At 41.4% G+C, this 24,982-nt stretch overlaps 1 protein-coding gene across 5 annotated transcripts; it reads right to left on the minus strand.

Moving 5' to 3' along the window:
• Positions 1-297: 297 nt before the first annotated feature.
• On the minus strand, positions 298-24,779 carry LOC109629757 (receptor-type tyrosine-protein phosphatase epsilon-like). Of its 5 annotated transcripts, XM_069538957.1 has the most exons (22): positions 24,432-24,776; positions 17,084-17,341; positions 11,676-12,045; positions 11,487-11,558; positions 10,930-11,026; positions 10,431-10,504; positions 9,857-9,993; positions 9,591-9,681; positions 9,343-9,419; positions 9,224-9,260; positions 8,846-8,943; positions 8,221-8,340; positions 6,669-6,832; positions 5,553-5,688; positions 5,220-5,369; positions 4,686-4,779; positions 4,284-4,360; positions 4,008-4,142; positions 3,695-3,820; positions 3,413-3,564; positions 2,329-2,464; positions 298-2,207 (listed from the first exon to the last, which is right to left on the minus strand). In XM_069538957.1, exons 4-22 carry the CDS (start codon positions 11,551-11,553, stop codon positions 2,133-2,135), a joined length of 2,043 nt encoding a protein of 680 aa, XP_069395058.1. In that variant the 5' UTR covers positions 11,554-11,558; positions 11,676-12,045; positions 17,084-17,341; positions 24,432-24,776; the 3' UTR covers positions 298-2,132. The 5 variants fall into 5 exon arrangements, with proteins under 5 accessions (XP_069395058.1, XP_069395060.1, XP_019943198.2 ...); XM_069538959.1 differs by lacking the exon at positions 11,676-12,045 and having other exon boundaries at positions 6,669-6,829; positions 24,432-24,779; XM_020087639.2 differs by lacking the exon at positions 11,676-12,045 and having other exon boundaries at positions 24,432-24,775.
• Positions 24,780-24,982: the final 203 nt, after the last annotated feature.

Consider the following 24,982-nt stretch of genomic DNA (forward strand, 5'->3'; position numbering starts at 1 on the left):
TCTGTGTTTGCCTTGTTAGCATGTGGTGCATTAGCCAGAGAGGGGTTTTATAGCTGTAGTACAAGGCTGCTGTCAGGATTATAATCCCCACTATGCAGGTGTGACACATTTACTGACTAATGGGACACAAAATACCACTAATGGAGGAGGCTAAGTGCTCAGACATGCTGACAACAACCAGGGCTCAAACAGCATTAAATATATATATATATATATATATATATATATAATCTTTGTATTGAATGCATGTGTGTGGAGGTTGACAAAAAAAAGACAGCATTAAGATGGAATCTGACGTTTCTCTTCATCTATTATTTATTGGTATCAGCTCTTAGCAAACAAACAGTAGTTCAAACCCACACAGAGTCGAAAGGCAGAAACATCATTGAAACAAGATGCTTGTGCATTTATGTTCCATCGGCTGCAAGGCCTCGCTGTCATCATATCCCCGTTTCTTATTCTTTCAGCATGACGGTAAATTAAAAAGGAGTCGACAATGCAGTAAACCTTAGAGATGATTAATGACCACAACAGGAATTTATGTACACTAAATAAACCAAATGATCAGTGTGTCATAAACCCATTTTATGACTATTCGTAATAATGGCAGTACAAACACAGTAGAAAGTTATTCACCCAAACTTCAGGCTTTCGCGCTTACTGTTCTACAAAGAAGTAAGCAGAAGCCTTGCAAAAATATATGCTTTTGATTTTGCAGAAATGTTTGGTCTTCTGTGTTTAAATATGAAACTAAGACTAACTATCATAGTCAAAATATGTCCAAATGCCTGTGCATGCATATTTCATATTTTGGTGGAGCACTAGTTCTTGATTTCAATACTTTTTCACTGTCCCAGACATTTTTCATCTCCGTCCTTTTCATCTCCGTCCCTGTGGACGAACAAGGTTCAGCTGCATCAATTATCAACAACTTCATTTACACCCAGAATCCTACACTCATCTGCAAGCTAAACTAAAACTATGGTACATTTTCTTTCAATATAATATTCTGAGGAGTGAATTTACAAACAATGAAATGATCCCCACATGTGAGACCACATTCAAAAACAATTACACCTTCAAAATTGTATCTATGATATTTCAATTCAACATAAACATCTTGCTTATCATTATTAAAATTGTGTCACTTGGTGACAAGTATTTCATGATTAGAGCTGTTTTCTAATCAATATGGCACTGCTGTATGCAACATGCAAGCTTGTTAATCTATATATATATATATATATATATGCATATATATATACATGATATTTTTGTAAGCATGGATTTCATACTTGGCTGCAGAACATTTGTAAGAATGACACAATTGGATTCATGTCATAACGGATCATTTTCTGCCTGTTCCTATGTGGGCTAATTGCATTTTGCAGCGTCAGGCACCAATCCACTAAGTAATATTGCCACAGGCAAAAAAAAAAAAGACAAGAAAGTTGGTGAAGTTGAATAAAATCACAACAGGCAGCAGCTGTTAAGTTATTCACAGACAGAAGTGAGGTTTAACAGAATGCAATATATCACGACTTCTTTGTTTTTGTTAGAGCTAAAAGTAAATCATAAATATATCCACACATGTCAGACAGGATATCCTTCAGCATTAATCAGTTCATCCGACTTATCAAACACAAAATTTATTCTCCTCATGGCAATCCAATATTTTCAGTGGGCATAAAATACAAGTAATAATAAGTCATGTAAACCAAAGGCATTGTGGTCAATAATAAAGAAGAAATAAATATCATATTTTTCAACACATCAACACATTAGGAAGCAAATAATACATTAGTATATTCAATTGTGTATTGTGTTTATAAACAAAGCACAATTGAGTATTTCCTCTGTTTCCTCTTAACACTTTATTGACCCTAACAACGTTGCATTTACACTGAATAAAATTATTCATTTTTATTTTTTACACTATGATACTTGAAGGTCAAACATTCCTGAAGGAGACACCTGAAGCGCAGATGTTTTCCATTACTTTACAGTATTGTACAACAATTTTTACATCTGTGCAAAATGTAAAAAAAATCTTGCTGTAGAAAACAACATTCAGAAAAAAATTGCATAAGTTAGTCCAACCAAATTATACATTAAACTAAATCTGACAGCTGTTATTTAAAATTGGCGTAGTCTGAGAAAATGTCAACAAAATCCTGAACCACTCGGTAGCAGAAGTCGTATTGCTCCTGGAAGAGAAAGTGAAAAGGAAAAGTGTTAGTGTGCGAAAAATGGTTCCAAACAACACATATGTGGATAAGCAGAGAGTTTTGGCGCAGCACGTTTGATATTAAGCTGTTTTCCACCTACCACAGTCTGAACCATGTGTGGTCTCTGCATGCGTAAACTCTTGACTGTCTGAAAAACGTCCAGGAGGCCTTCAGCCTTCACCCTTTCCAGAATGGTACTGAGGGCGATGAAGGTGCCGGTCCGACCTGCACCGGCACTGAAATACGACAAAACCATCAGCAATAAAACACAACATTCTCCTCCTGGAAGTAACTTTGACAATGATGAGATTTGTTGCAGAACAAAATGTAGAAAAGCAGGAAAAATACAATTCTAACCAAATTTCTTAAACAATTATGCTTCAATTAAACTCTTGCAATCCGAGCAGTGAATTCTTTTTCCATTCAAATTAAAAAGTTTGCCAGAGAAAAGGTGACCTTTGGGTAATAGTGCTAATAATCATCCCCACTTAAAGAGAGGCTAATCCAAACGCTAACACTAATCAGTTTGGAAGCTCTGTGTTTGACTGAGTCAATGTTTACAATGATGGCGGGATGAAGAAAGAAAGACAGGGAGAGAGAGAGAGCAAGAGCGATTCGGAGGAGAAGTGTAGAGAGACGTTGGGGATTGCAGCGGGTTAGCCCTGCTCCCGAGGGGCGGAGAAAAAGCTTTAAAAAGCCCCTCTTAGACAAGTGGTGATGAAGGAATAGAAGAGAGTGATGACACCATTTCCTGTCGTTAGCTCATCTTATCAGATTAATCATAGTGGGAGTCAGAGGAGATTTCACTTTGAGAGGTTTTAATTGACTGTGAATCAGTGGATTGGATCAATCCCACAGGGGCATGCTGCTTTAGAATCACTTCACCTGAAGCTAGGTTCTGATCAAAGCTTTCACTGCTAAGTCTTTATAAGGGATCACATAAATGGTTTAGGCAGAGAACACCAGGTCTACTGAGGCAGAATGTGGAATTTATTGTTACAGACATTTGTAGAAAAGAAAAATGTGTCCGGAAAAACTGCTACTCCTTCCAATATCACTCCATTCCAGCGATCGGGTGAGAAACGCACAGTGAGAATGAAAGGTGAGTGGACAAATCTAAAATGTAACGGTCTGTATATAAAGTGTGTCTGAAGCTGCAGGATTGTCAAAGTGAGGCTCCTCACCTGCAGTGCACGATTATGGGGCGGTTTCCAGACTGCTGCTGCTGCCTCTGCACAGCCGCGATGATGTCAATCATCCCTCGTCCCTCGGCTGGTATCCCGATCTCAGGCCATCCGTGGAAGTGGAAGTGTCGCACATGCTGTGACCTCTTTTCCTGGTGACATAGAGAACTTACAGTTATTTACATCCAGACATTTTAAAATGCTTCATCTGCAATAATTTATATGAATTAAAAATGTGTGTGTCGATGATTTTTTTAATTGTTGAAATGAAACGTTACGCACTGGTCTGTAGGTGAGCACCATGTCTTTGAGTGTGAAGGTTTCACACTGTGTATCAGCAGTCAGCTCCACAGCATAATCTCCAAATGTCACACTGCCCTCTGATGGCCAATACTGGAAGCACTTTTCCTGGTAGATGGAAGGGGTCAGATGAAAAAACATTTGGGTTCATTTGAGGGATTTATAACCTTTATTTTTTATATTTTCACAACAAAAACTATATAAAACAACGACATATATCCAAGGAAGTGAAGCGATGGGATACAAGAAGATGCTGTTTAAATGCCTTTACTTTTGCACGAGTACCACACTGTACCTGCTCCCTCTCTTTGAGTTCGGTGAGCATAACGATTGAATGGCACCTCCACTCCCACACCATCCTCCAGAAGTCCTCCACTGTGTGAGACAAGGGGCCCTGGGTTGCGATAAAATAGTCCTTCTGCCTGTAGCCCTGGAGGGCAGATCATCCAGTAAACAAGACTTGAGAGTGCGGCAAACATAATATTTTGCATTGTTTGTAAAGGCAACAATGAGCTTTATATAAACACTTCTATGGGAAAATCTATACAGGAGGTCGTGGGGGAGTGCTTACATCAATAAAGGAGGCATTGATGTAGTCGGTGAACTCCTGTCCTCTTTTCACTGAGAGTATTACTCGGTTGAAATCATCTGCAAAAAGAAAAAAAAAAAGACTTTCCGCAAGTGATTCCTAATAAAATCAAAGTTTGAGGAGGCTGATGGTGGAAAAATCTTCTTGGTGAAACTTCAACCTCAATAAGTTTTCACTGTACAAAGTTGTACCCAAGCTGTTACCCCCTCATCTCGCAACTTTAAGTCTAGATACAAGATTTCAATGTCACTGATCACACAGACACGGACTGATTAGCCAGATATCTGTGTACGGCATCCGCGAAATCACCAGCAGCGTGATACTTTGATGTTGCTCGGATGTGATGTATTATGAAAGTGTTCGGCGTTTCAGAGTGATGCTTACACGGGATGATTTGAAGCACACGGTTCTTCTTCATGTTGGCGGGGAGGTTCCCAGTTCTCATGTTCTCCTTCATTATGCGAACGTTGGTCAGCTTCTGGGGGGGGGGAAGAACACGAGATGAATGACATGATCAAAAGTTTATTTTCTTCTGTGCTGGGGAGAGACTTTTGATGCCAAGGCAGAAAAATAAAAATGCTAACAAGTAAAAAAGACAGACGCTGGACAAAAACATGTCCTATTGGTTGAGAAGGAGAAGAAGAAGAAGAGGCATTTGGGGATAATTTCAGTCAGTGTTTAGGGAACTGTGAGGAACAAAAATGAGAAATTTTAACCAAGCTACAATAAATTCTACGTGGCAGATGGTGGTGCCATATAAAGTTTTAGTTGATACAAAGCATTGTTATTTATGTTACTACTGCCACGAGCGGCACCCTGGGCAAGTTTTCCATGAAAATATACCCATGCAGGACGCAGGCCGATGGGGACGATTCATTACTGACTGAAATGTTTAAGAGTGAGCTCCTTTCTTCGTACCCTGAACTCCTCCTCCAGGCCCAGCCTGTCGTGGGGCGCCCTGGTGTTGTGAAGCCTCTGCAGATGGCCCTCCAGAGAGCACACATCCAGCTCCGTGTCTCCGTACAGGTAGTACTCCAACAGAGCCTGGTAGATGAAGGAGTACTGCATCTGAGGGGGGAGAAAAGAACAACGGGTGGAGGAAGTGGAAGTAGCTCCTTTCGCCGCCAAAGTATTTCCTACACTGACATGGTTGTTTTTTCCGCGTGTCCTCGCTTGTTTGTGCCGCGACTGGAGCAGCGAGTTGAGCTGTCAGCGCAAGGAACAACAGATCGGAAGAGGGTCAACACTTACATCTGTCTGGATGAGTTGACAGCGCTGCTCTCGTATTCTGCTCACAAAGCCGAAGACATCCACCCTCTGGTCCATGTGCATCATGTCGATCATGCTGTCAATGACAATGAACGTCCCAGTCCTCCCCACCCCGGCACTGCAGGAGCACAAACAAGAAGAAGGCCCAAGGTCTTCACTGTCTCTTGCACACAGACACTGTTTTTATATCGGACAAACAGCAATAACAACAACATCACAGAAGAGGCTGTTTTCTTCCTAGAAAAAGAAAAACGACGATGATATAATTGCAGAGAAATGCTTTTGCGGTTTTGCTGCTGTGTATCGCCGTTCTATCCCTACTGTATAGAACTCCAAACATAGACATCAGCCTGCAGCATGTGTAAAAGTGCTTCACCTCTGAAGCCCAAACAAAGTCCTAATAGATTTACAAGAGTCATTTGAGTGGAGGACACCTCGGGGAGCACAGAGCTGGGATTCCACAGCGGGGCGTCCAAGTCTCTTCAGTGGGCCCCATTTAAGAACAACAGTCCCTGAGCACCTGTTGCGGCAGTTGCTACAATCAGTTGCAGATTTCTTTTAGTGGGGCTCCACACTGATTGGCCCGACAAATAAATGCACATACCAGGCAAGCCAGTAAAGAATGTGACTGGAAGGGCAATCAGAGACAACATTTAATTCAGATTTTTATTTGGATCTGCACTCATAAATATCAATCCCTTAAAAACATACTCTGTGAAACGCCTTGTGTTGCAATAATAAAGACGGAGAAAATAAAACATTTCCTGGATCTGCCCCCAGATCCATGTCCCACAAAGTTTTGTGGAAATCCACTGTAGTTGTTTTTGTGTCTTGGTTACCATCAAACCAACCAACAAACTAATTTCCCCTTCAATGTTATTCTATAAAAAAAGGAGCTTCAGACACAAGCACCATTAAAAGTGTTTAGAACTGTTAACTATTTACACAACATATTTCAGTCTCCTGAAATATGTCCCCTCCTCTAAAATGATAAATAGAAGTTAGGAAGAAAACAAGTTCTGCATCTGTCTCCTCTGCAGACTGTGCAGCAATTCTGCAATGTTCTTACATATTTATATTTAATGTTATGTGTCTCACCTGCAGTGCACAACAATGGGTCCAGCGTAGGACGGATTGACAGCCTTGACCTTCTTGAGGAATTTCAGCATGCCTATGGGCGAGAACGGCACCCCGAAGTCTGGCCAGCTGGTGAAGTGGAGCTGAGTGACCAGCCGCGGAGCCCGGGGACCGTCGCTGCCCTGCTGTGAAGCACAGACACACAAAGGTTATACCTGAGCATAAATATCACTCACTGTGCAGACACCAATCATTCAAAAGCTAGTCAAGTAAAACGCTGTCACCTGCTGGAAAAGTCACCTCAGATAATCTGCAGGATGTATTTGTCATATTGTTGTCTATACCAGAGTCTAATTATTGAACACGTGTACCGGTTTGCGTCTTCCTCACGCACACATCTCAAGAACTGTCTCTCGGGAGAATGTTAATTTCATTCTCTTGAACACTCGGTTGCTCTGCGTTCAGAGGGAGCTGAATGTAAAAGCAGCCAGTCTGTGGGCTCGTGCTGCAGAGCTACGGCACAGTCGCAGAGAGTCAGGGAGGATATCTGCTCTTCTGTGTCTTCAAATGGAGAGCGGAACAAAGTGAATTTTTCAATCTGAGGGCTCGGCGGTGCACTGAGATGGCACCGAGCTCGGCAATCGAAATCACTAGAAGGGAAACACTGATACCGCCTGTGTGTAAAACTTCTAAAAACGACTAGATGTGAAACACTGCAGATTTGTACAGTGTTTACTGTACATTAAATACTCACACTGATAATTGTATGCTGTGTTTATCACCTATAGTGTATTCTTTAATTTCCTGCTTTTCATTTATTCATTATATTTTATAAATTATTCCCGTTTACTAAAATGTTCTTATTACCTCATGGGAAACATTAGTTTTTTGCACAATCTTAATGCAGCTTTGCTTCATTTGAATTTTTAATAAGAATCTCACTATTATCATTACAGATGTTTATAGCGAATGAGAACTGTATTAAGAACCATATTGAAAAAACAGACTATTATTTTCAGTCTAAATAAAAATGGCATTGAACTTAATTTTGGGTTCTTTTATTAGGTGAATATTTTCTTGTTCTGTCCGTACACTAGTACAGTGATTACATTTGCACTGATGTGCTGAGAGGAAAGTCAATGCAGGAGAAAATGAGACACTGTTATATGTTTAAAAATAATAATTATGTTGAGGAAGTGAGGCACCACCTCATTAATATCACTAATGTTATGATATGCAGATTTTATGGGTGGGGGCCGGGGCGGGGCCAGGGGGGCATCGAGCTTGGGTGAAATCTGATTGGCCCCTGACGAAACCCCGTACTGTTGGTAGATATTTTTATATAAACTAGCCACTTACTCACAATACTAAGAATAAATAAAACAACTTGTTAAAATATTCAATATATATGATGTGTGGCTATAGAGCTAACAGTAAACAAGGAACGACTTAAACACACACCTTACTGAATCAGGAGTTGTGCATAGAAGAATAGTAAATTGTGGCCCCCATATGGCCCCTGACTTGAAAAGATCCTAGCTCCGCCACTGGCAGATTCAAATATTTTACTTACATACTGAACACAGAATTTTCTGATGGTGTAGTCCACCAGCACCGTGACGTCCTCCATCGCCACCCTGACGTTCCCGTACATCCAGCAGCCTTTCTCTGGCCAGTACTGATAACATTTGTCCTGATGAGAGAATCACAACAATGACGAGCTTTTTCCTTTGCACATATGAGGTTGTTGTATAACTGTGTATTTTGTATCTACAGAAACATGTATGTGACTTGTGTATTTCACAGTCCAAGGCAATCACAGGGACTTTGTGCGACTCTGTCAGTCAATACGATCTTCACAGCAACGCTTCAACTCATTAACTAGATTTTCAGACTAATTATCATGAAGCCTCTCAGGATCTTATCAACAATTATTCCGCCATTGATCCCCGATGCCTCAATTCTGCCCTATCAAACCTGCTGTTGAGCTCTCAATTGATTGTCCCTGTGAGGCCAAATTTAATGCCTTGCTGCGTGACACTTTGTACAGATCCTCTAATGGGAAAGGGGTCAAATAAATTATGCTCATGACTTTGGTTGGAGAGAATACAAAAGGAGTTCACATAGATTTTACAAAGTTCATCCTATAACACGTTCTATGCGATAGTGTTGCAGAAGTAGAATATTCTCAAACTAACCTCTTTTCTTTCTTTTAGATTCGTCAGCATCACTATCGTTGCTGTTTTCTGTTCCCAAATCATCCGCCAGAAGTCAGACAGCGTCTCGAGTTTTGGGCCTGAAACAAAATCATTAATAGAATTAATTCTAATTATATGATTTTGAAAAAATTACTTAAAATATGGTATTTTTAGCCCTTTTCTAATTTAATGCAAATTGTTTTTGAATTTGCATTAAATTAGAAAAGGGCTAAAAATACCATATTTTACTTTACAGTAGAAGTCACATTCACACACACATTCAAACAGTGCTTCTATCTGCTGCACAAGGTATGCAGACTGGAGAAGCAGGAGCCACAGCTGCCCAAAATACAAAACCGAGCCAAAATGTACATTTACCTTGAGCTGCAATGAACTTGTTCTTCTCTTTATAACCCTGAGTGAACAAAAAACAGGATCAGTGATGATTTGTTCGGAGCCCAATCTGCATTAAAAGCTCAAATTGAATTTGCACTCACGTCTATGTAAGATGCATTTATGTAGTCAGAGCATAGATGTCCATCAAGATGACTCATCACCACTCTTGAATGATCATCTACGTAAGAAAGAGGAAAAAATAATATAAATCAACAACCTGTAAATAAAAAGTTGATTCTTTTCATTTCAGCCCACATCACCTTTCCTTTAGATTTAGAGATCGATAAAACTGGAAGTCTAAAGGTCACATGAATATTTGTATTGCTGCAGAATATGGATCTTCACTCACATGGTAAAATGTTTGGGTATCTGTTTTTCTCTCTGTTGTGCTCTCTGCTCGCCTCCTCAAAGGACCCGTGGTGGTAGTAACACGGCAGCGACTATAACAAGAGAACCCAATTCCTGTGAGGTAAAAATAAAAACCGCGGGTACACAGCCGACTAACATAACATTTTATTACTAGTTTTCTTGCTTTGTGCTTGCAGGACAAAAAACTAATCTTAGTCAGGTACAAACAGTACAGCAAAATCCCAAAAAATCAAACTCTGGGCTCACATTGAACTCTTCTCTGAAGAGTTTGCCATCGTCTGCAGAGCGTAACCGGTACTCCTCCTCCAGTGAGTCCAGTGGGATGGGGAAGTACCTCTTGGATGGCGAGGGAGATCGGGGGAGAAGGACCACTGTCTGCTCTCCTGCGTGTAAAAGAATATATGGCGGTCAGACGGCTAACGTTTCCCAATGGAGAACATTACAAGCTCTCGTAGCACCTGCAAAAACAAACCCGATGGCCATTAAGATTTCCTACTTCTGTGGGTACGAGACAGAAATGATTTCCTGAGTCGTAAACATGGTGGTGCTGTGGCTGCTGCTGCATGAAACAGAATTTGGCCTTTGTGCTTATTTATTTATTTTTTACTTGAAGTGAAAGTTTATATGGCTCCCTACGTGCTGGGAAAGCTAAGGAGATTCCAAAACCTTGCCAGCTACGTCGGACTCCAGATGGTGGAACTTTTCCTATAGTGCATAAAGAGTGTAAATCTACAAATCAAATAAAAAAAGGAATAAAAAGTAAAAGACTGCATTACATTTTCATGCACCGGCGGTTATATTGAGTACAGCACAGCAGTACCTTGTTCCTCCAAGAAGCCATTCGGAATCTTTTTATCCACCGAGGTAACGAGAGCTTTCCTGTGGTTTTTGAACCTGCAGTAATGACACAGAGAGAGAAATGAGAAGACCTTTCTATATAAAAAAGCTGAACATTAGAGAACCCTGAGCCGTAGAGCAAAGCTGAGGCAGAGAACAAATACTAAAACTAATATTAACCATGTGAGAGAGGCAAAGCTGTTCCTCCTCCTCATGTCGCCACCTGACGTCTGAAAGAAAGAGGTCTGAGCCGGTGAATGTGTGTTTGTGGCCTGGTCTGACCTGACCTAGTTGTTTCTTGTTTGCTGTCTTACAGGAGGCGCAGCTGTCTACCCATAAGCCACTGCTTGCCGCCTGTCTCCAAACCACCCCCACCCTGATGCCTTGACCCAACACACACACACACTCAACACACACATAATAAAATATAGGGAGAGAGAAAGCAGTGAAAGAGACTGTGTATGTGCAGACTTATTATTCACCTCAGACAGTAGATCGTCAGCAGGACAACGATGATGAGAAGCAGGGATATGACCAGAGTGGAGGGGAGCACATGAGCACCCTGATGGGTGGGGTTTTCTGGATAAAAAAAGAAAAACATGGTGCATCATATTAGTTTTATCCAAGAATACATTGAAACAAACTCTTTATTTTTACGTGTATAATATGATATTTATAGAGAACAGTTGTGCTCATTTGCTTCCTTCCTAGCCAGATAAAAAAGACCCACACCACTGTTGTGTTTGCAACAACAGCCAGGACACAATTAGCTCGAATTAGAATTAAGACGTTAGTTTGGCTCTGAGCAAAGGTTAAAAAGGTGGATGGTTACGTGTTGGACTTTTCCTTCTTAAAGACACATTTGTAAAAAAAAAAAGAAAAGAGAAGAAAAACCTCTCACATGCAAATACATGTTGAACCAAAAACATGTGATTTGATACCAGGAAATTATTAAATTATCTTCCAAAAGTTAAGATCTCACTTTAACATCTGACCTTTACCAAATGTGCAATTATTTTTTAGATGTTGCAACGATTACCTGCAGTTTGGTTCTCATGAGATGAATTATTCACGGCAATGGAGATCCCAATCAGAAACAACACCATTGTGTCTGCGGAGGAAAAACAGAGCAATTTACTTCCAACATAAAGATGGTTGTTTGTACATGTAATTCTTCATATGTTCCACCAGGAGGCGCCACACCAATACGAAATGTGTGCAGGCTCACCGAGGGCAGGAAGGAGCCGCTCAGCTTTGATGAGGCCTGAGAGTAATGTCTGTGTCTCTCTCTCTCTGCTGAGCAGGTAAAGTCCTTGTGGGAAATCTGCTCGCAGCCTCGTCCTGTCAGGCCGACTTGAAAGAACAGCAGCATATCAAATAACCCCGGTATTCAGACATCAAACCCGGGGAGGAGGCCTTACCGCGCAGGTGACACACAACCACATCCCCCACGGACCCGCTGGATTTCACAGTGGAGTTGAGCTCAAGTGGTATTTTCGTCAGAAGCCGTCTCATTTTGCTGTGATAACTTTGATGTTGTTCAGCCTGGCGAAGCATCGAGCTCAGGGACAATAAGAGGTGATCCACAGCGGTGATGCCTGTTTTTAACCACAGTGGACAATGTATCTCGTTTTCCTTTCAACGGAAAAGTGATACTGATCAACAAGGTCAAATCAAGGTGCTATGGAAACATATGTATATAGGTTATACTGTTGGGTTTATGAAGAGGAGCAGATGGTGTTGTTTACATTTATTTCATCCATCCTTCCATCTTCTATAGTGCTTATCCTTTTGAGGACTGTGTGAGGAACTAGAACAAATCACGGCCCAGATAGCAAATGGACGTGAGCCTAAAGTTTCCACTTGTAAAATAGCAAATGTGGAACAAATATTGGCTTTTCTTTGGCAAACATGTGGCATCTAGGTAAAGTGTAATCCGGCCCATGTGGTTAATAGTAAATATGGCCTAATAGCACAAAACAAATCCAGGCCACCTTCGGTTGACATGTGGTATTGCTATGGCTTACTTGTGGCCCAGAGCTGGCAAACCGCCTAAGTGCCAACTATCCGTAAGTTATGTGAGCCAGATGTGGGATGTGGGCCGGATAAAGGATGTGGGCCAAGTTGGGGCCAAAACAATTTTGCTAAGTGGGAGCTGACAGTGTGCGAGAGGTGAGGTTACACACCCTGCAGGTCCCCAGTGTATCACAAGGTCAACATCCACTGACAAACAACCACACGGTCAATTTGAGTCTCCAATTAACCAAACCCAATCTGCATGTCTTTGGACTGTGAAACCTGAGCAACCACAGAAAACCCTTTACAGACACGGGGAAAAATGCAAACTCTCCACAGGAAGACGCCGGCCAAACCGGGATTCGAACCACCACATTGTTCAGTGACAACAAATCCCAGGAGTCACAGCACCCGAACTGTGTTGATATTTTTTGTCCCTTCATTACAACATCTATCTCTGTTCATCTCTCTGAAGTGAGCCACACTCTTCTTCCCTTTTATTTCATTGCTGGGAGCTACTGCTGATTTGTTTTAGGGCGAAGCTCTGGGAGCGTCTTTCGGAAAGGAAGGCCTGTGACAACTTCCTCTCAACTGCAGCAGAATTAAATTCATTCTGACACATTATCCTTGTGTCTTATTATCTCCAAAAATGTAGCAGCCCATTTCTCCAAACTCACATCCATCTCCTCCTCCTCCGTCTTCCAAATGAGAGGGTGAGAAATCACAGAATAAATTGGGCGAACAGGGCAGATCTGTCTAAATGGCTTTGATGGAATAAACGAGAGGAGAAAGAATTGAGTGCCCTAATTCATCCTCTGTTCTAAGTTCCCTACTCGTTATGGAGGCCATGAGACTGGATGGAATAATTCATTGTGTCAATTTAGTTCTTCCAGAAATGGGTCATCTAGGGGCCTAATTTGTGATCTTTCAGAGAATCTCTTGCACACAACCCCAGGGGGTTTCACATAACTATATCTCCCACAGCTTTTGTAGAAGACAGAGCTACATAATAATCCTCTAATAATGTGCTCAAAAAGCAAATTCATGTCAAAACTTATAAAGTAATATTAAAACAACAAATTAGGAGCTCTGTTCTCTGCTCATTATACAGACTGTCAATGCAGCAGTGCAACACATTTGTGCACTGAAACGCTCCTTTTATTCTCTCATATCCAAGTCCATAATTCAAACGCTCATTACACTTAAATATCCAAGAATCATAGTGATGTGCAAGATCAAAATACACAAGACAGCAACACACTTCACACGTATGCATTCCTGCACATACTTCCCGCAGCCAAAAACTATGTGTTGCATATGGGCCTCAATCTGTCGGAGGAGCCAATTCCGTGTCCAGTGCTAACAAGCTGACAGTGTCGGCACCTGTTCCCCACTCTGCCCCCACTGTGCAAGTCACATCCACTCACTCTGACCCATCCTGTGGCTCTGTGCTGCAAGGCATGCTGTGCGCACGGGTCACTGCACCGGCCACTGAAAATCTGTCATCTCCTGGCAATAGCTGCAGTATGTACAGCATTCATCTAGGAAATGAAAGGAGTGAAATGAAAAATGTGTCGAATGCGCTGCCACTACAAGTGACTGCACTGAATGGCACTCAGTAGAGCGCATATCTCTGCCAAGGTGAAACAGTCCCCTTGTGAAACCACATTTAAATTTGCTTTATCTAAATTTTTATTTGAGTCTGCATCGAAGCTGCTGTTTTGCTGAAAAAAATATTTGGCAGCAAATTCAAGGTTGTTAATGACCCTGAAAAGCTTTTCAGTGCCATCCTACACACAAGGCATCTAACGTCCTTGATAATAAACAAGATCTTTATATCTTCAGCTCAAACTCAGAGGCCTTAAAAAGTGAGAAACCTGCCGAGTCATGGCGAGGACACGACTTGAGCTGTTGTCACTTATTAAATCACTGATTTGTGTGAAGACTTAGTTTTTCTTCTTGAAAAGTCGACATTCCTCTTCATTGAAGCTGCCATGACTCATTTTGACCTCATTATTCAAGCCACTTACTTTACACTATTTATATAACTTAATTAGCATGTGACATCATCCGACCTTCATATGAAAGATGAGTTGCTGCAGAGACCCGTTCCAAACAAGGAAATGATGCTTTGGTATAATTGGCCTTGCCATCCCCACCAGCTATTGCATCATTCATTCCAGGTCCCTGCTTCTCTTTCTGTTCTAATGAAATACTAACATCAGTGTGCTTACTTCAACCCCCAGCACCTGCTTGACATAAATGTTCCTAGTAAATTAAATTATACTGCATCACTTGAGTCTGGAGTGCAGAAGTAAATCAGCCCGGTTCATGCATGACGTAACGCTAACATTATGAACGGAGATGATGAAGCTCTGCACATGAAACTTAACCCTCCCTCTGTGAAAAAATGAAAAACCTCAGTGAGATAAACTCTGCAGCCTTCAAATCCCAGGAGTCACAGCACCCGAAAATGAATCTGTTCTGCCTCACTCTTAACGTCTCCCTCACCGCGGCTCACACGCGAACACCTGAAAACGAGCCTCAAAGAAAAAACTGACATCAAAAATAGAAACACAGAACCAAAGAAATGTGTCTTCTCCATGTGGCGAACCTGCAGTCTGATCACTCGTCTTTATCATTTATTCAAACTAAAACTGTGCAAGGGAAGGTTTCATCCTATCATGAAACATGTGGCAGGATGTAACCAGAGGGGTGATTTTCCTCAGCTTCAACGTAAACATCACGGTTGGAAACAACGCAAACACGTCCCCATGCAAACACTGGTACATCATTTTGAATATTTAAATCACAGCGTGAGCATTATACCTCCCTGCTGGGCTCCTGACCTTAGTTCAACCTAATTTAAATAATGAAGTACATGCACATTTTAAACATCCACCCATTATCTGTACTGCTTATCTTTTTGCTTATCTCACAGGGAGGCTGGAACCAAACCCAGCTGACACTGGGCGAGACACCCTGCACAGGTCACCAGTACATTGCAGGGCAGAGAAAACGTGCGGAGAGCAATGACAAAATTAGTTTCCAATGGGAATCGGCTGACCATAAGCTGATCACCGCACATTATGTTTTTTATATGTCAAATCTTTATTCATCATTACCATCATCATTACCAAAAAAAACTGAAAACACATTCAATCATATACCTGATTTCCATTGGTACTGTGTGTGCACTGTTCTCATGTCATTCCATTAAAGAAATGAAGCTCAACCTTAAATAAGATCTGCACTTACATTGCTGATTCACATTATTATTATTATTATGTATGTAGCAAATTCCAGCATCCAACGGACCTATAGAACCTGTTTGTGGATTTACTGTATTTACCATGTTCAGTATTTTAGTTCAGTGTGTCTGCAATCAGTTCATTGTCTATGGAAATATTTCCGTCGGGACCAAAACGATGAACCATCTGACTGACACCAAATTGTATACTATTGCTCCACCACACCACAAGTCCTCCATTGCACAGCAACTGATATATGATGTATGGGACGTACAGTAAAAGCTTACTGCAATTGAAATCACTAATTTGAAAAATGCATGATTTCTAAATTATTCAACATGTTCCATCAGTGACATTGTGTATTCAAGCATTCCTGGATATTTGCCACATGTAATGCATATTGAACAATGGATTCTGATCTGATCTAGAGCTACACTGCTGCGCGTGTGTGTGACAACCACCAGTGACACACAAAGAATACTGTTAACAAAATGGATGGCCTTTATACTGCAGGGTAGCGTTTTGCTTTATAATAAAGATAAAGAATGTCGTGTTTATAGAGGTGGTTGAAAGGATAAAAGTGGATTTAAAATATAAAAACAGTGTATTAGAAAGATAACAGCATCCAATCCTGTCTCAGTTTTCTCACAGATCAATACTGCTTCAAAGACAGATCCACATTTTGTGCTCGGCACAGAATAGATGGCATGTCTTGTACACAGAGAGATAAAAGTTACATTTCTTTCATTGTTTCCAAGGACAGGAAGAACAAAGAGAGCAAAAAATACCAGAAAGAGCCACCGCTTCCATTGTCAAGTGCCGAGGAAAAGGATGGAACAAGAGCACAAACACATGTCAGTAAAGTGTGGCAGCACAGAAACGAGGAGAGGAGAGATGAGAGGGATGAGATGGGAGGAGGAAGGAGGGGAGCCTGAGGAGATAAATGTCTAGATTGTGGGTTCAGAGATAACAGCCATAATGGAAGACATCCTCAGTACACACAGACGCAGTAAAGAGGATGAAGCTGCACTGTCTGTTAAGTCACTGCTCTATCTTCCAAAACAGAGGCTTTGCAACAACAGTGTCTTTCAAAAAAAGACGAGATTCTTACAAAACATCATGTAGAACCACCTCCTGTCAAAAAGACACAATCCTAACACTGGAGGATGCTACTGTATCTGGAGCTCATCTTCTCATCCCGCTGCCTGGTTAAAGGTCAAAATAATCAATCTGAAGAAATGATGTGAAATCCAATTAGTCTCACCCAGAAAGCAGACACTGTAACTATTGGATTATTCCCATTAATGAAATGAATAGCAATTGATTCCCTGAGACAGACTGTGGTCAGATGGATTATTAAAAGACTTACATTTCCAAGTAAAGCCAGGGAGATCTGGTTTCAGTTGACCCCCTCAGTCCATAGCATCCACGTGACACCACTTCCTTTATTGTATTGGATTTACTGGGGTTTTCTACCCGCAGTCATTCTCTTATTCACATCCTCTCCGAGGGATTCGTCAAAAGTGCAAGATGAGGAGATGACTTGAGGTTGGTGGCGGTGACTGAGGTCAGTCTGAGGACTGTTGGAGCTTCAGATATGGATCAAGGCACAGGGGATTATGAGAACCTGAAAAAATAGAGCAAAAAACAATTAACTTAAATCCAAAGCAGTTGATCTTTGTGGCTTGAAATGTGGTAATACTCAACAACAGAGAAGTGGAATGTGTGGGAGTATGCATCTGTGCACGGCCTGTCTTGGGAGTATGACTATGAACTGCAATTAATCAGCTGAGTTAGTGTGTGTGGTCCATGACTCATATATTATCATTACATTATGGACACAAAGAACAAGTTCCCATCATGTAAAACATTACATTTTAAGGTAAAGACATGTTTTAAGGTTAAGTTAAGGCTAGGATTAGGTTTAAGTTAAGGTCACTGTTAGGTAAGTAACTGGTTAAGGTTAAAGTAAATCAATGTAAGTCAATGTAATTTCATCTGAATTCATGGAGATGCGTGTGTGTGTGTGTGTGTGTGTGTGTGTGTGTGCGCAGCGATTTGTGCTGTACATGCCCGATGTTTGTTTACTGCTTCGTTCTCTCCTCTGCTGCAACTCACAGAATCCACTGTAGCAAAGCAAAAGCATTAACAAGCTATTTATTTTCAACCATGCAAAACTAATTTGCAAATTAAAAAATGTGTATGAGCTCCTCATGTGTGCTACACTACAGTAGAATACACCACTTGCTGCCAACAAAAACATTATAAGCAAGAACAATCTTCAAATCTAATAACTGTAAAAGCAAGAGAGTAGAGTTCACAAACTGGGTTTCCAAATTAAAGTTACAACTGTCCACGGCCCTCAATCTGTCCACGAGTGCGACATGAACACCACATAAACTATGCTGGAATTAATTCCTCACTATTTACACAAAGACGTTACTGTGATGTTATTCAATCACCGAGCTTGAGTCTGGGAAGGAAAGCACGCTCCTCTTGCCCACTCACTCCCACTCTCCCAGAGCCCCGCTGCCCACAGGTGTGTGAGACACAAAGCCATATTGTTAACACTTGGCCGCTGTGATGCAGCTGAGCAGAGAGCAGAGGAGGTGAATGAGTCACTGGACCCGGCTGGATGAGTCCTCAGTCTGAGCTGTGGCGAGGGACATGAATGTGCAACGTATGGAAAACACCTTTCTTCCCCCATGAACTGTCGAGGCACGGCTCAAAATTTCCAAACTTTGCAAAGTCTTTGGCTTTTGAAGAAAGAAAAAAAACGTGTTTGACATTAAAGGCACCTACTTCAACCTGAGAACTGTTAATCAGGTCAAAAGATCCTTTAACATGGTTTAGTTTACTTGCAGAAAGTTTAGGGAACAACTGAGACATAAATTACAGCTTTTCCATTATAAGAAACAAGTCAGGTTTAGTTCACAGGCCAGAAGAGATTTCAGGATCACTAAAGGCAGGAGAATCTAGTTGATACCTTTGAAACAACACATATCAATATTGCAGCGGCAATGGAATATAAGATGGTTATAATAACTAACTCCTCTACTGAGGCCACCAAGTTTCTACAGTAGCCAAGAACACACCAAACCTTAAAGGAACACTATGTCCTATATGAGAAGTGTGTAACTGATAGTCGCAGTATAGATTGTCACAAAAAGGCCCAGCAGGTTCAAGAGTAATGCTCAGCTGTGGATCAGGTAAATAAATATCTCCAATATTCAGCCAGGAAACTATTAGGAATTTAAGAACTTCAAGAACAGTGTTTGGTGTATTTGTTACAGCAGCGGCTCGAGTGGAAGCCAGGGATCATGGGTAATATTCACAGTTCAGTTGTTTCAGTTCCGTGTATAGGACTACGAAGTCAGATCTCCACTCAAATCATTGATAGTCTTTCTTTTTCTCGTTATGAAAACTACTTTATCACGTACAAGCACAATTTGTCCCCACGTGTGGCTGCAGAGGTCGCTGTTGCTCAGTAAAAGTGTTGCTTTAAGAGAAGTGTACACTTACTCTGATTCGTCTGTAACAAGGCTTCATTTTGAAAATTCGAAGAATCACAGAATCACTCTGATGCATTCATTCTATATGTGGATGTGGTAAATGTGGCAATTATAAAAAAAGGTCAAGTTGAAAATCTATGGAGACAAAAATGTCTCTCTACACAGCTCGAGTGACCTTTGACCTGGCCCACAAACGTAAATCCCGTTACTGAATCTGTCAATCAAAGATGAATCACAGAGCAGCCAGGCAGAAATGGTAATATTAGCAGGGTTCTCTGGATCTGAGCATGTTTCAGTTCCCAGATGGAACTCGCTGCTTTCTTACACACTCTGGCTGTTCTTTAAAAGAGCAGCGTTGTTTTACAGTGGGGTTAAGAAAAGTTCAGTTAAGCACTGATACAAAGAATTAATCAAAGATAAAATAAGCAATGTGCCTTACTGAAGTGACAATACGCTTCGGAGAACTAGGCTAGTCATGATATATTATGATTCATTTTAAAAAGCCTGAGCCTGATAATGTGTATAAAAAATGTATAAAATACACTAAGTTATTTATAACATATTTCACTTGCCTAAAAGTCCTGTGGGAGACATTTATGAACCCATCTTCTCTATTGTTCTGCACATTCGGCGAAAGAAGATGGAGACGTGCTCACCGCACATGCGATTACATGCAGGCACAAGCACTTCCTTTCTGTGACACTCTGCCCATTGACTAAGAGGGGAAACATGCAGATCATTAAAGTTTTACGGCAGTGCAGTCATCACCCAGCACTATGTGGTAGAATCATTAATTCATACCAAAACAGGCAACACAGGAATGCAGCTAAGCACGGCTATTTCTTTTATCTATTATCACGGTAAACAAGTAAAATATGAGTTGAATATGCTATTATTATTATTTTAACTGCGATATGCGTGGTCAAAATCTGATGTGTGCGATTCACAAACCCAACATATTCAGCGAATTATAAAATACAAGTTTTTCACTCAACTCGCATGCTGCCATCCTGACACATAAATCCAATATTGATGGTTTTTACCCCAGAATCTCACGTGGCTTCCTGATATGATGTATCCACACTTTTATTCATAATGGGGGAAAACTAGGTCTTCAGAGAGCAGACGGGTGCAGTAACCATTCATGAAGCTCAGTGTCGAGAGCGAGCCGAGACTGTATTTTGATAGTCGGCTCAGAAAATCTAATTTCACACTTGCGCTCGGGCTCAGACGGTGGTGAGTGTCTGTATGTTTGTAAATTCGGTTGCAGAGAAAGTGCAGAAAGTGCAACGACACTCAAAAAGCTAATGTTTATAGCACAAGGTAAAGATGATGAAAAGGTAAGAAAAAGGTGAAAGAATTGTGTCTTTGACAAAATACACTGACAGACATTTCTCCCTCAGTGCTCCTGCAAAGATGAGCCAGTTTGAGACTTCATATAACTCCCTGCTCACATGAATCCTGAACTATGACTGACTGGTCAATGAAGAGGTCTGGACCGGGGTCTCAAACATCATTGCTTTGGCTCTAACAGCTGAGAAATATTATTTTATGGCTTAATATCAGAGGATGAGCAGAGAAATCCCCAGCCTCAGGATTGAGGACTCTGTAAATGACACTTCTGGGGCAGAGTATAGGTGAAAACAGGGACACGGGTTAATAAGCATCGCAACCACAGCCTCAACACTCAGCTCAACCCAGGATAACAAGTTTGCTCCTTTCACCAGAGTCCAGTAAAAGTGATAAAAACACAGACAGAACCAATGCAGCTCAGTCATAACCATTAGATCCTTATAAATATAAGATAGAAACACACACTGAGCTGCAATATCTTGTGGTTTTAGCCTTAAACAACAAACTGCTGCTCTAAATGGTATGTACGGTGGCCCTGAGAGGTCAACGCAAAAAACATCCTCTTCATCAAAACTCACAACACATCCAGGTACTGACAACACTACCAGGTACTGACAACAGATCCAGGTACTGACAACACTACCAGGTACTGACAACAGATCCAGGTACTGACAACACTACCAGGTACTGACAACAGATCCAGGTACTGACAACACTACCAGGTACTGACAACAGATCCAGGTACTGAGAACACTACCAGGTACTGACAACAGATCCAGGTACTCACAACATGAGTTGTGAGCATGTGCTGCAAGGGGTTGTGATGCAGGTATTTAATTGTGTTGTGAGTTTGTGTGTTTTGTGGATTTGGTTGTTGTCAATTGACGATACCACCGGGGTCTCCCCACAGCAGCCTGAGACAAACCATTCACTTTTCATCTTTATTTATTTAACAGAGCAAACATAAATTCAAAAACTCAACTTTAATTGGCCAGCAACTTCTGCTGGTTTCTTGGCTCTGCTCTCTCCAGTCTCTTCACGTGTCTCTCTGACTCTCGCCTCGTCTGTTCGCTCCTTTTGAATCCAGGGAGAGTTCGTTGGCCAAATACTCTCAGCTGTGCCAATCAACTCTCCCTGGTTCACCTGGAGGAGCTCCCTGAGCCACCGCCACAGTTGTGTTGTGCGTATTTGTGTGTTGTGAGTATTTGCAGCTTTTCTAGTTGCCACGCATGTGTTGTCAAACATGTAGCTGACATGAGCAACACTAGTCATGGTCGACTGCAGTAGCACTGACTGCAGTTGAGTTTGAAATAGATGTGTTAATGATATGTGACAAACAGGAGCCAGACTCAGAGTCAGAGGTTAAATATGAAATAAGAAACTTTTTTCTAAATTGGGTTGTGACAGTGAAGTGGACGGTTCTTCATTAAAATGTGTGGATGCAGTGACTGAGTGTTCTAACAGAGCAGAGCGTTCCTGGCCGACATCCAGCTGCATAAATAAGGAGCGAACTCATTTACATCCAACACACTTCATCATAATCAACACTGCAGAGACAGCCAGACTGCAGTCCAATCAAGGGTTTCATAATGTTTCCTTTTGTTTCACCAAACAGCTTATGGCAGTCAGTGCCTACATGCAGACGTTCCATAGACTTTAATAAAGTCTTTATCTGTGTAGATAATCTCTCGTTCCAATGATGTTCAGGAGAAATGGCAGGTAAAGATGGCGACTATGACAAAGGTCAGACAGTTTGAATCAGCGAATTACAAAAGGTAATTACCCAGAAAATCCAATGAAAATAATGTGGTTAGGTTAACATCTGAGTAGCACAAATGACTAAAGGTCCAAGTCATGATTAAGGAGTTTAATCAAGATAATCAAATGTAGATCAGATTGGATAAAAGACTTGCTTTGCCACAGTGTTCGAATCCTGCATTGAGTTTAGACACAACAACACGACTGTGTAAAAACCTATTAAACTACTATAAGAACAGGAGAAGCTATCAAAAACTTTTACCTTGGCCAAAGAGCTCTTTTTTTTCTTCTGTTAAATTGTCAGTAATCAGGATTACGAAAACTACTCGATTTGGTTTGGGTCAGGAAAGAACACATCACATTTTTGTACGTGAAGGATTATTATTTTTTCACTTTCTTTTCATTGCGAGATGGGACAACATTATCGTTGATCTTGATGGGAACAATCAGTCAAAGTTAAGGAGATGCTTTAGGGATTGAGTGTGTGCAAATGGGTGCAGATCCAAATTAAAAATCATCGGATCAACTGAATATAAAAGTGGACTATCGGGGTTTAACATTCTAGTCTTAAACATGAAACAAATGGATTCCTGAGCCCTCACATGACAAGGTAGATGTTAAAAAAGTGTATTTGAGAGGCACATTAATAAACTCACACTGACCTACACTTTATCTTCTACCTCCACACCCTCATCTCCCTCTTTTGCTTTTCCTCAGTTCTTCTCTCAGCCCAGATGTTCACACTTGGAGTATTGAATTCGGATTCATGACCATCATCATCCATCATCTGTGGCAACCTCGGAATTCCCCCCCCTCCAGCACATGGACAATCTCAGAGTATAATCAGAGAAGTCATGTTGACTCAACAATAACTAATGTCTGTCTACACTGTCGTATCATATCAATGTATAACACTGACAGCGGCCGACAGTCACAGTTTTGCTAAAGCAGTTAAAACCAGGCTAGTGTGTGTGTGTCTTTAAAACAACCAGCATAATTCTCACCTTAGGATATTGAAAAGTCATCATGAGGAAATTAAACTTTGTATTAACGTGTGTCTAACTATAGCTCACGTATTCCCAGGGTGACAGAGATGTGGGCTACGTCGCCTGATATTCAGTCTACACACCAGGAGTATGAAGTAATTCTAAAATGAACACCAGCTTTTATTAGGACATTCACTCAGGGAGGGAAGTGAAGGTGGAGTTATTGTGAATGAGGGACATTTATAATTCATGAATGTATGAACACAAGCCTGTGACATTCTTCTCATTCTAACAATTATGACGATTGTCTCTTTAAAGATTGTTTAGAGCTATGGAAATGAAATGACTTAAATCGTCTTTTTCTGCTCATGTGCTCCAGATTTGTGTCTCAGTATTTGTGCCACAATGGGAAATGATGCAAATATACAGAAAACTAAGAAATGATGTATTTTTCAAATGTTAAGGTTTGACACTAATAATCTAGCATGCCTTCACATTAGCTCTCAGGTGTGATCTGATGCTGCTGAAGCATCCAGCATGGTTGCTGTCGTGTGCAGCCTACAGGCCCTGTCTACTACGACATGTATACTACGTGTAGCATCCTCAGTCTAGACCGGTGAGGATGCTGCATGCGCACATTAAATCCGATCTAGATTCAAAAAGCAACCATTTCTCTCATGGCTCTGCTGTAAATGTAAAACACCAGTATCGATTAAAGCGGTGAAAATCACATGGAGCACGCTGGTGGTCGCAGGGCGTGAGGATTTGCTCCACTAACCCATATTTGCGGGTATAGTCCATGTTTTGTCTGTGTTGAGGAGAGGCGGCGTGGGCGGAATACAAATACCCATGATGTGCAAATCCCTGCTGGCCTGCGTCTCCTCTGTGGAGACTATGTTGGAGCACAAGCGTAATTTATCTTTTAGTGAAATGCAATGTGGTGCGTTTATTATAAGATGCATGGGGCATAGCGCATCAGAGCTGCAATGACAGGGGAGGTTTTTTTTCGAAATGAGGCTGCACGGGTAAATAACCAGACACAAACCAGTCGGTGTTTTACACATAAATACGCAGATGGATGAAGAAGTAGCCGGGTTGTTTTTCTTACCGTGGTTCTCTGCGGTGATGACCTCGCCTCACACGGCTCAGCTGCTGATGATGATGAAGATGATGATGATGATGATGTCGGCTTGTGTCTTCCCTGCTCGCCGCGACGTCTTCTCTTATTTCCTTCTGAGAATAACAAAACGCGCGGAGCTGTCGGCTCATCTGACCGCAGCCGGTAATAAAAATACTAGGTTCCCCTGATGAACATGTTTCCAGCAGATCTCCCTGAGGATGCCCGTCTTCTTCTCCCTCTCCCCCTGACTAGTGCCTGAGCCGAGCCGAGCTGAGCTGAGCCGTGTTATGGCAGCCGGATTGGAAACGGTGGAGACCCTCCCTCCCCCGGGCGCACAGCAGTGGATCAGGTGGACACTCAGCATCCTTCACATTCCTGCACCTCTGGACGATAAATGGCCGTTTTGTGCGTAAAAAACACTCAGTCTTTTCTTGTATTTTTCCCCTTATGGCTCTTGACATTTCAGCTTGTGACGTTTGCTCAATATATTAAGAAAGACTTTGACATTCATGTAGTGTTCCTCTTGAGGTTTGCATCAT

This window comes from Paralichthys olivaceus, chromosome 14, assembly GCF_024713975.1.
Source record: "Paralichthys olivaceus isolate ysfri-2021 chromosome 14, ASM2471397v2, whole genome shotgun sequence".
In the NCBI taxonomy this organism is placed as follows: Eukaryota; Metazoa; Chordata; class Actinopteri; order Pleuronectiformes; family Paralichthyidae; genus Paralichthys; species Paralichthys olivaceus.

Bases quoted from the DNA above. Each gene is read 5' to 3' on its own strand.
- LOC109629757 (XM_069538958.1), bottom strand. From the start codon at position 11,553: ATGGTGTTGTTTCTGATTGGGATCTCCATTGCCGTGAATAATTCATCT. The intron at 8,341-8,845 runs GTTAGTTTGAGA...TTCTCTCATCAG, and splicing joins ATCTAAAAGAAAGAAAAGAG to GACAAATGTTATCAGTACTG. The intron at 4,361-4,685 runs GTAAGCATCACT...TTCTTTTTGCAG, and splicing joins TGTGCTTCAAATCATCCCGT to ATGATTTCAACCGAGTAATA.